The 12507-nt window shown below is 38.6% G+C and overlaps 1 protein-coding gene across 1 annotated transcript in view; it reads left to right on the forward strand.

Annotated features, from left to right (window-relative positions):
• The window catches only part of LOC124555620, a 121357-nt gene that overhangs the window by 71058 nt on the left and 37792 nt on the right, over positions 1-12507 (forward strand). Inside the window, exon 7 of the mRNA XM_047129589.1 lies at positions 3699-6194. Within this exon, the coding sequence (XP_046985545.1) occupies positions 3699-6194 (2496 nt within the window). The remainder of the gene's footprint in view (positions 1-3698; positions 6195-12507) is intronic.

Raw genomic sequence — 12507 nt, forward strand, 5'->3', positions numbered from 1 at the left:
CAGGAGAATTTCCTTGGCTGTTCTGTGGTGTTCCCTGATCATGTTACCCGGATTCGCCTCCCTGCTGAATATACCGTTTTCGCAGCGGAGCTCCACGCGATCCTGAAGGCACTGGAGCAGATGCATCGTGTTCGGGGCGATAGATTTCTTCTCTGCTCCGATTCTCTTAGTGCCTTACAATCGCTGCAGAACCTATACCCGACTGAGGAGATGGTCCAGCTGATACATGACCAACTGTACTTGCTCCAACAGCGGGGTAAAGAGGTATCCTTCTGCTGGGTGCCTGGTCATGTCGGCATATGGGGCAATGAACAGGCTGATCGGGCTGCCAAGGAGGCCTGCAGGGAGCAGGATGTGGTCCAGTGTCCTATCCCCTTGCAGTCAGTCATCGCTGCACTCCACAGGAAGTGCATGGAGCTGTGGGAGGACAAATGGCTGGCGGTGACGGCCAATAAACTGCGGTCGGTAAAGTCAACCACTCGGCCGTGGCGTTCCTCCTGCCGGTTGCTCAGGCGGGAAGAGGTGGCCCTCACACGTCTTCGGATCGGGCACTGTCCTCTCACACATAGCTTTTTATTACGGCGGGAGGATCCTCCGTTTTGTGATGCTTGTTGTGTGCACATCTCTGTCCGGCACATTTTAACAGTCTGCATTTTATACCGTGATGCACGGGCAGAAGCACAAGTTGATGGGGATCTGCCTTGTGTTTTAGCTGACGATGAGGCGTGTGTGTCTAGGGTTTTTAAGTTTTGTGATGTGTCTGGACTCTGGCCTCAACTTTTAGGCTGGAGGTTTTAGTGTGTTGCAGAGTGGCTGACTCCTCCCTTATTTCCTTGTGGTCAGCCAGCCACTTCCATCTGCTACATTGTTTTAGCTCCCTCTACCATTTTCTTCCTGTGTTGTCCATGTTTTACTGCTGACACCCTGCTTCATCCCACGCTTTGGTGTGGGTGAGCACATTTTTTCAATGATTGTTCCCCGTGTTTTCTGTTCCGTTTTCTGTCAATGTTCTGAGGGTTTTTTTTTTTTTTCTTGACACCCGCCTCACTATGATACTGCACGGGCGCTGAAGACCTTGCTGTCGTGCGCCCACAAAACCCCTCTACTACTACTACTACTACTACTACTACTGTGCATTGTAATGTGTTTACGTAATAAAGTTGCTTTCTGATTTGAGTGTTGTGGATGTTTACAACCTGTATTCTGAATACTCCTATACATGAAAGTATTCTACAAATCACATACATTATTTCCATATTATTATTTCTTTACTTTCTCAGATGTTAAGTCTGGTTAAAAATGGAAAGTGACGCGGACCTTGATCAAGCGTCACTTCCTTTTAACTGTATGGTATGTGTTATATTGCATTTAGGAACTTTCGGGTAATTGAACATGTATCAATAATTACAGATTTCTGTAGTTGTATATATAAGTTTGGATGTAGCTGTATTGCATTGATGTACTGGTGGATATTGCGTTGTATGACTCCTGTAATTGATAGTATAATTGGTATAATGTCAACTTTATCCTGATGCCACATGTCCTTGACTTCCTCAGCCAGTTGGATGTATTTTTCAATTTTTTCTCCTGTTTTCTTTTGTATATTTGTTGTATTGGGTATGGATATTTCGATTAGTTGTGTTAATTTCTTCTTTTTATTGGTGAGTATGATGTCAGGTTTGTTATGTGGTGTTGTTTTATCTGTTATAATGGTTCTGTTCCAGTATAATTTGTATTCATCGTTCTCCAGTACATTTTGTGGTGTATACTTGTATGTGGGAACATGTTGTTTTATAAGTTTATGTTGTAAGGCAAGCTGTTGATGTATTATTTTTGCTACATTGTCATGTCTTCTGGGGTATTCTGTATTTGCTAGTATTGTACATCCACTTGTGATGTGATCTACTGTTTCTATTTGTTGTTTGCAAAGTCTGCATTTATCTGTTGTGGTATTGGGATCTTTAATAATATGCTTGCTGTAATATCTGGTGTTTATTGTTTGATCCTGTATTGCAATCGTGAATCCTTCCGTCTCACTGTATATATTGCCTTTTCTTAGCCATGTGTTGGATGCGTCTTGATCGATGTGTGGCTGTGTTAGATGATATGGGTGCTTGCCATGTAGTGTTTTCTTTTTCCAATTTACTTTCTTCGTATCTGTTGATGTTATGTGATCTAAAGGGTTGTAGAAGTGGTTATGAAATTGCAGTGGTGTAGCCGATGTATTTATATGAGTGATTGCTTTGTGTATTTTGCTAGTTTCTGTTCGTTCTATAAAGAATTTTCTTAAATTGTCTACCTGTCCATAATGTAGGTTTTTTATGTCGATAAATCCCCTTCCTCCTTCCTTTCTGCTTAATGTGAATCTTTCAGTTGCTGAATGTATGTGATGTATTCTATATTTGTGGCATTGTGATCGTGTAAGTGTATTGAGTGCTTCTAGGTCTGTGTTACTCCATTTCACTACTCCAAATGAGTAGGTCAATATTGGTATAGCATAAGTATTTATAGCTTTTGTCTTGTTTCTTGCTGTCAATTCTGTTTTCAGTATTTTTGTTAGTCTTTGTCTATATTTTTCTTTTAGTTCTTCTTTAATATTTGTATTATCTATTCCTATTTTTTGTCTGTATCCTAGATATTTATAGGCATCTGTTTTTTCCATCGCTTCTATGCAGTCGCTGTGGTTATCCAATATGTAATCTTCTTGTTTAGTGTGTTTTCCCTTGACTATGCTATTTTTCTTACATTTGTCTGTTCCTAAAGCCATATTTATATCATTGCTGAATACTTCTGTTATCTTTAGTAATTGGTTGAGTTGTTGATTTGTTGCTGCCAGTAGTTTTAGATCATCCATGTATAGCAGATGTGTGATTTTGTGTGGGTATGTTTCAGTAATATTGTATCCATAATTTGTATTATTTAGCATGTTGGATAGTGGGTTCAGAGCAAGGCAGAACCAGAAAGGACTTAATGAGTCTCCTTGGTATATTCCACGCTTAATCTGTATTGGCTGTGATTTGATATTATTTGAATTTGTTTGGATATTAAGTGTGGTTTTCCAATTTTTCGTTACTATGTTTAGGAACTGTATCAATTTAGGATCTACTTTGTATATTTACAATATTTGTAGTAACCATGAGTGGGGTACACTATCAAAAGCTTTTTGGTAATCAATGTATGCATAGTGTAGCGACCTTTGTTTAGTTTTAGCTTGATATGTCACCTCTGCATCTATTATCAGTTGCACTTTACATCCTCGTGCTCCTTTGCAACAGCCTTTTTGTTCTTCATTTATAATTTTTTTCTGTGTTGTATGTTATTATTATTATTGTTGTTATTATTATCATTATTATTATTATTGAATTCTTTTTTGAGGGGGCTTATGCCATTTACATGCTATGGCTCAAGTCTGAATGTGAATATTCAATGTCTCTTAGTATTTGCCTTCTGTTTAATCATTTTGTTAACTGATACTTCTGTAGCTTCTTAGTTGCACAACATAATTCTAAATGAAAAACACAATATGTCTGATGATGGCCCTGTAAACTGGAAACTGCTTAACAAAATAAATTAATTCTGTAGGACACACATCACATCATGTTTTCCATTTAGATTTTTTTATTTAAACTAGTGGTAATTTACTATTTTTGTACTTGGCAGCCACTTTCCAAATTCAGTTGTTATTTTCTACTTTTCAGAGAAACAAGATATCAGAGAAAAAGAAATATCTAATTCTACTGCTCCTCCATTGCCACATAAAAAGAGACTTTCCACAGCAGCTTCCAAACAAGAAAAAGAAGTTGAAAATCTAACAGAGAAACAGCGTTTAGCTTCTGAAAGGACTAGTGTTAGTGAGGAAAGTGTCAGCTCCAGTGTCATGACATCAGTAACATCCACACAGAAACCGCGGATAGCAAAACTGAAAGCTATATTTGAGAGGAATCTAGGAGATCTTGAAACAACCAATCCTCCGACCAGAGTGCGTCATTCACAACAAGTCACTCGCAGCCATTCTCTCGGCGCAGTTTGTAAACCTGACTTGAAGCAGTTATCACCGAGTCGATTTGGGCAGAGTGAAACAAAGACAGTTCAGCACAATGTGAATGAACCCAAAGAAGAAAGCAGTTCCTCACACTGTTCTGGTTTTCAGCCAGCTCTTCCTATCAAACGGAGTAAGTCATTACGGGTTCTAGGTTCTTCTGATCAGTCAAAACTGTCTTTGGTTTCAGTAGGAAAAGGTAATTTGCTAAAAAGTCAAAAATTTTGTGGGAGTGAAAGTGTTAGTTCAGGAAAGTGTATTGCAACGCAGCAAGCAAAAGACTGCACAGTGAATCATAAGTCCTCAGGTACAAACATTTCACATCACTTTGAAGGATCTGAAAGACGAGGGTTGGAAACGGGGACCGTCTTTAACCAGCCGAGTTTGAATAGTTGTCCACCTAAGTTTTCAGACAGAGCAGGTGCAGGAAATGAACAAAGGTATGATGGAGGCCAGAAACTGCATGGGTTAGCAAACTCTGTGAGTGATAGAAGCAGCAGTTTGGAATGTTGCGGCACTGAGGAACTGAAGGGTAACCTAAGGAAAGTGCAAGGAATGTCAGTTAGTGGTGGTGGCGGTAGCAGCAGCAGCAGTAGTATGGAATCGGAAGCAAAAGCAGCTCTGTGGCCTCAGAATAGGTCCACATGTCAAAGCAATTTGTCTAAGACTGATTTAGATGATAGAAGAGGTTGGAAAGATAGTAAGCAGTGTGCAACAAATTTGGTAAAATATGCTGTGTGTCAACACAGAAACTCATTAAGTAGTGGACAGTCTCATGCTTCTTCAAGTGTTTATGTAAAGCCAGTGAACCAAGGACTTTATGGTGAAATTCAGAAGAAGGTATCTAGCATTGTAACAGGACTCGGCGTAAGGGAGAGAAGGAATAGCTTCAGACAAGCTGTCAGCACTGATAAGGTATCTGGCTCAGATACACGCTGTGTAAAATGTGAAAGTGATAGTGTGTGGTCAAAAAGTGATATACAGGTTCGTGATGCTAAAACTCTTTCAGATAGGCAGGAAAGTAATTCCAAAGTGTTAATTCAGAGTGATTTGGTGCAGGGTGCCAAAATCTACTCTAATCTCTCCCCACATTCTCATGCAGATGCTTTACACCCAGTGGTCCAGGATGAAAGGGGAGAAAGAAATGCTCGAGCAGGAGGGCCACAGCCTCATAATTCACAAAACAAAATTAAGTGTTCATCAGTTAGGACTGAAAAAAATCCAGTGAATTGCTGTAGTGAAGCGGTAAACAGAAAATGTATCCATCAAAGAGCTGAAGAACAAAGAGTGGCCAAACCTGTGAAAGAAAGCAAAATATCACCTCATGTTTGCAGGGATGAAAAAGTTTCTTGTGTCATGTGTGAACCAGAGGGCAGAAATCAACACAGGAAGGTAGAAAGCACATACTCAAAATATAGCAGAATATTGCCTGTTGGGAGAAAACTTTCTCAACCAGCATGGGTGAATCATGAACAGTTGACTTCAAGTGTCATTAGGGACAGTAGCAGTAGTGGAAGTAGATTGGATCCTCAGCAGTCTCATTATTTGCACGATGTGAAACCTGAACTGACTGTTTCAGCAAAACCATCTTTTGTCCCTCAGACTGAAAGATACGATGACATAGTTACAAATCGTGTGTCTTCAAGTGAAGTGAGCTACCATAAGGGGTTCCTAAATAAACCAGTACCACCTCCTAGTAAACAAAAACCTACCTTGGTTAGCAAAACTATAAGAGGGAACAGTGCTTCGAAAAATGAAAGAGAACCATGCCCAGGACAAAGTAGCGCTTCAGCCAGTGCACAGTTCTTTGGTGAGCAGAGTACTGTAGGAAGTGATAGCGTGTTTGTTAAGAATGTAGATGTTAGTCAACAACAAACTCAGCATGTGGATAGGTTAGTGAGAAGAACAGTTTGCAAAGAAAGGGAAGAAGGGAACTCCAAATTATTAGCAGCAACAGACAGCCAGCCATTTGCAAGAAATGTGGCCCAAAGCAGTGGACCTGACTTTAAAAAGGCTACAGTAACTGTTGACCAGCACAAATATCAACACAGTAGTGGTCACGTTCCTGCACTTGGGCAAGATGAAAAGCTGTCAGCACGACACAAACATGCCTCACTGAAGGAAATAAATCGTAGTGATGATTCATTTAGCTATGGTAAGTGCCTCCTTTATTATTCATGCATGTATAATACTATTTTATGATTGAAAATCATTGTTATTAATTGCTTCAACAACTTAAACGTAATTCGTAGCTGTATAACAAGAATAGGTACTAAAACAAAAACATTCAGAGGATGGACTGTAATATTTGCGTATCTCTGCTATACTTAAACTTACACTGACTGCAAAGGTGGATGGATGGAGCCTTGGTACTCTATCCAAATTTAAGTGAGAGTGTTGCAAGCATGATCCCATACACATTTATGATTAATTACTTAAGCAGTTTCTGTATATTTCTAATCTGTGTTGTTTCATTTTATCTTCAAGGTATCATTAAAATCCTTCTGCCTTTACTATTATGTCATCTTATAAGATACTTAAAATGCATCCTCAGCAAAGAATTTTGCCTAAGTCATCACTGATGTCTGTGACATAAGAGAACTGCATGACATGGAACTTTCCATTCCTGCTAAACTTCATGCCTTTTCTTGCTGTTTTACTGATATATCTGTTGGCCCAGAAGATGTTATGCAACTCTTTCAACATGTGTAGACAACTTATTCATTTGGCCATATGAAGTTTAATGTCAACAAATAAATTACTCATGTGAAATACACTGTTTACCTATTTTTTTTAATTGGTTGAGCATCACTGCCAGTGGCACAATTTTATTGAATATTTCATAAAACTGATAACTTATCGAGAGGAGAGGTCAGGGAGTGGGGGAACAAATAATGAAAATGTAGCACTGTTGAATACCAGAATTAAAATGCCACTGAAAATAATAATAATAATAATATATGTAAAATATAGTAATGTATTTTATTTCAGAAGTCTTCATGGTGGGTAAGGAAATCATAAGATGGCTGCTATGCCCTACTAGTAGGATCCATCCTAGTATTGGTCTGTAATAATTTGTAAAAACATTAACCACAATGACTGGATGAACTTAAGCAGCCTTAATCGTCTTTCATACTTACCAGCTTACTTTACTAACTTACAGTTACAGCTGCAGGATCAAACATATCTAAAGTACTCCTATATGAGGAGTGTTGTCTTTTATTTCATTAATTTTAGTGAAATACATCTCCATGGTGTAATTATTAACTATTCCTACAGTTAATAGGAGGAGCTAATCTACAGTAAGTCTTCAGCTTTGGTTTAAAACCTGAGGTTTGTCAGAAACACTGTTCAGCTCTTTTACTGAGTGAAGTGGCACAGTGGTTAGCACACTTCTTTCCTATTTGGGAGAACGACTGCTCAAATCCAAGTCTGGCTATCCCGATTTAGGTTCTCTGTGATTTCTCTACATCGCTCCAGGCCTATCCTTTGAAAGAGCATGGCCAATTTCCTACTGCATTCTTGAAACATTCTGAGCTTGTGCTCTGTGTCTAATGATCTCAGTGTCATCGGGGTATTAAACCCTAATATTCCTTCTGTCCTTCCTTCCTTCCACCTTGTGGAAGCCTATTGAAAATTTATATTGCAGAATATTGAGCAGTTTTTTGAACAATGTTTAAGATGTGCTCACAACATAAGGATTACTTCTTTGTTTTGAGTTCTCTGAATGGATGGTGCTCTTCCTCGTAACCAAGTTAATATTTTTACGTATAAATCTCACAAGTAAGCGGATGTATTGCGATGTAAATGTGCAAGATGCCATCACTTTTCATAGAGGCCTATGTGAAATTCATAAATTAATGCCACATACTGCATTGTGTTCACTACTTTCGTGGGAAAAATTGTTTTGTGTTGTACTAAATTCCCCATCAGTATTATTCCATATAAAATCAACAAATTGAAGTAAGTGAAATGAACTACATTTTATAATATCAGTGGTGCTGACTAAATAATAATATAACCATAAAGGTAGGTGTCTTCAACTTCTGCAGCAGGCCTAGAATATGAGCCTTCCATGAAAGCTTGCCATCTGCCCCAAGCCTCACAAATTTAGTGTCTTCTGTTTCACTAATCATACCATTATTCTAGCTGAACTGGATGTCAGAATAAGTAAAATTGTGTTAACAAACTAGACAATGTGTATTTAATGGAATTAAAGAATCTGCCCCTCCACTGGCACTGAAGAGGTGCTTGTCTCCAGGGCCAGTTTTACCATACAGTTAAGTTCCTGGTCTCAATTAGTAACAATAATACTTGTTTCATCTGCAAACAAAACAGCTCTAGAGTTATCTGCTATAAACGTAAATGAGGGCAAGTCTTCATTTTATTTCAAGAAAATAGTATCCCCAGTGTGGAGCCCACTAGCACACCCCCGTTACTCTGTCTCATCCTACCTTCTTGACTGTTATGTGACAATGTTAAACAACTTTTTACTGCTTAGTTAATACTGAAACAACTAAATGTCTCACACCAAATTCTGTCATGATCTGCAGGACATTATATAAAGCCACTGTAGGGAATGCCAACGATAGAAGCGTGGACCTTAGTCACCTCTTGGATATCTGATACCAATTCCTCCTGTAGTTGCTATATTTTCCAAAAATTGAATTGTCCTCTTGGGGAGAATTCCCAAGTTAACAATTAGGGGTACATGGATGGTACTGTGTACTGACCGCCTCATCTAGTTATTAGTTAGTTTCATGTTCCATGGATCATTTGCACAATAAATTGTAATGAGTCACTTTATATACACATCACAACTTAATTATTAAATATGGATACATGCTGAACATTTATAAAGTAATTTCTTTGTAAAATCCGCAGATTTGGGGAAGTATTTCCTACCCATCACCTTTTACACATTACAGTAATAGAAATTCTTCTACAGTGTAGAGTAGTTGTCAAGGAGAAACTTTTTTAGTTTGTTTTCAAATTTTATTTTGCTATCGGTCAGACATTTTATATCCTTGGGTAAGTTATCAAACATTTTTGTTGCAGTATTGTGTACACCTTTAGTGATAAAACAACCTTAATGTGGAGTAATGGATGCCATTTTTCCTTCTGGCATTGTAATTATGTACTGCATTGTTCCTTTCAAACTGCAGTTGATTATTTACGACAAACTTCAAAGAGGGAATAAGTATACTGTGAAGAAGTAGTCAGTATGCCCAACTCTTTAAACAGATGTCTACAAGATGATCATGGATGTGCACCATGTATTGCTCTCGTAGCACATTTTTTAGCAATGAGGACTTTCCTTCCTAAAGATGAGTTACCCCAGAACATTATTCCATATCACATCATAAATATGTGAACGTACTGATTTGTCTCTCCCCAAGATTTGCAATGATTCTAAATGCAAATGTTGCTCAACGAAGTTGTTTTAGGGGTTAAAGAATGTGTTTTTTCCAGTTAAGTTCTCTTCAGTATTAACACCTAAGGATTTTGAAGTTTGCACCCAATTTATTATTTCCTCACCATGTGTTATACTGAATATGTTGTGTCTTTTTAAAATTGAGGGTCAGACCATTCACAGAAAACAAGTCAATGATACTTTTAGGAACATTGGTTTACTATTTCTACTCTTTCTATATACATGCCTGGATTGATTACAATACTAGTGTCCTCTGCAAAAAGAATTAATTCTACCAGTTGTATATTAAATGGGAGATCATTCACATATATGAGGAACAACAGTGGACCTAAGATTGACCCTTGACGAACCGTGTACTTGATTTCACCCTAGTCAGAATAATGTCCCCAGACCACATTGGTTGAATTACAAAGTACAACCTTCTGCATTCATTTGGTTAGATATGACATTATCCAGTGGTTGGCTCTACCATCAATCCCATAAAACTTCAATTTGTGTAGAAAATATTGTGATTCACACAGTCAAAAGCCTTAAGTAGGTTTAGCTGTGCACCAACAAATCTGATGTAATCACTGTTAAGCCAAAATGAAGGTACACCAGCTCTAGGGCAGTTCACAGTGTGAATGCTGGCGAACTAAATGTTATTCTATAGAAATTCTGTGTGATATTATTTTTATGAATCTGGCAGCCATTCTATCCAAGTCTTTTCCAAAGAGGAGTATGCATATGAAGTGATTTAAAGTGAAATGACCACATAAAACTAATCACAGTTAAGGCAGATGCCAGACTGAGGTTCATTGGAAGAATCCTCAGGAAATATATCCCACCCACAAAAGCGGTAGCTTACAAAACCCTCGCTCGATAATTGCTTGAATATTGCTCATCAGTCTGCGATCTGTGCCAGATTGAATTGATAGAGGAAATAGAGAAGATCCAAAGAAGGGCAGCACATTTTGTTACAGTTTTATTTAGTAAGCATGAAAGCAACACGACGACACTCAGCCAATTCCAGTGGCAGTCACTACAAGATGGGTGTTCTGCATCATAGTGTGGTTTACTTTTGAAGTTCTGAGAGCATACCTTCCTGGAACAGTCGACCAAGTATTAAAACATTATATTACTTCTTCCCATATATAACTCGTTAAAATACCAATAAGGTAAAATCAGAGATATTTGATCTCACACGGAGACTTACCTGCAATCTTGCTTCCCACAAACCATTTGCTGCTGGAACAGAAAAAGGAGGAAATGCCCTCTACTACACATCATAAGGTGGTTTTCAGAGTATAGATGTAGATGAAGTGGGATATTTTATCTAGTACAACTCCAGATATTTCTGATTTTTGTTTTATGTAAGCTGTTTATTTTCAAATTAGATACAGATTTCATCATTTGTTTGTTTGTAGTTGATATGGAATGTGTTTACTTGTGTAAGACTAGTGTACGCATAACCCCTCCCCATCCCTGCCCCCCCCCCCCCCCCCCCCACACACACACACACCGTAAGGAGACGAAAGTTGAAGAAATGGATAAGTTGGGGAAGATTATTAAGGGAAGGCAGGTCACTCAGACTGCAGCATGAGAGGGACCTACCTGTTACGAGGTTGAGGTGACGCCGAGATGAAGGACTAGTATCAGAGAGTATAGTTGGTCAAAGATGGCACATTGATGAACACTGCACCAGTGCCAGTCCAGGCATAATGAGAGCAGACTGAGAAGTGAAGATGGACTAAGAGAATAATAGTAGTAATAATAATAATAATAATAATAATAATAATAATAATAATAATAATGAAAAAGGTAATAGTAATATATTAATGAGAAAAGATAGGGGGAGTGATTGTACGTTGATGGAGGATGCGAAGATATGTTGGTGGACAAATCCCATCTAAGGAGATTTTGAAAACTGGTATCATTTTAGAGGATCCAAATGGCCTATGTGGTATAGTACTCACACAGATCCCTTGAGTCATGCTATAGAGCATGTTCAGCTACCAGATACTGGATGTCTCCCAAGACAGACATTTCTTCTGTAACCATTTGTGTACTCAGCCAGTTTAGTTATAGTCATGCCTGTATAAAATGCTTAGTTGGTGAACAACATGCATCGTTTTACAAGTTGCTCAGCCTTTGACATTGTAATATTTACCAATAATGTGTCTGAAGTAGATGGTAGTATGTGGATGTATGGGACAGTTTTTACAGCAGGAATGATTGTAGGGCTAGAAACCTTGTGGTAGGGAGAGTGGTCTGGGTATGTCATATGATTTGACAAGCATGTTTTAGAGGTTAGAAGGGCTAGGTAAAACCATAGTGGGTGGTGTAGGGAGAATCTTGGGGACAGAGGATCTCGTTTCAGGGCTTGACTTGAGAAATTCATAGGCTTGCTGGAGTAATATGTTATAGCATTCAAGGCCTGGGTTGTACTGGGTGACAAAGAGGTGCTTCTGAGATTGTTGGTAGTGAGAGCTGTGTTAGTCAGAGACTGAGAGGAGGATTCTGCCTGAGAGATTTGTTTGTGAATAAGATCTGTGGGTAGTTGTGAGAGTGCAAGGCTTGTGAAATGTTGTTAGTGTAAGTGTGAAGGTATTTGGTGGTGGAGCAGATACATTTGTCAGCCATGTCTAGATTGTTGGGAAGGAAGTGTTTTGATTTGGAAGGGGTTGCGCCTGTCAGTGTGTAGCTATTGGTTTGGTTTTATATGGACTGATGTGTGGATGTAGGCATCAGTGAGTTGGAGGTCAATGTCAAGGAAGGTGGCTTTGGGTTTGGAAGAGGACCTGGTGAATTTGGGCTATGAAAAGGAGTTAAGCAGTTACAGGAATTGGGATAGTTCTTCACCATGTGTCCAAACCACAAATATGTTGTCAATAAATCTTTACCAAGCCAGGGGGCCAGCTTTTTGGTCAGAAGATGCTACTGTGGAGTAATTAAAATAAAACATTCCCTATGACATGGTCCGGTTTTTATCAGTTACAGGTATGTAGCTAATTACAGAATAAGTTTTCATTTCACAGGTTGATACTCCTTTTGT

The sequence above is a fragment of the Schistocerca americana genome, chromosome X (assembly GCF_021461395.2).
Source record: "Schistocerca americana isolate TAMUIC-IGC-003095 chromosome X, iqSchAmer2.1, whole genome shotgun sequence".
Taxonomy (NCBI): domain Eukaryota; kingdom Metazoa; phylum Arthropoda; class Insecta; order Orthoptera; family Acrididae; genus Schistocerca; species Schistocerca americana.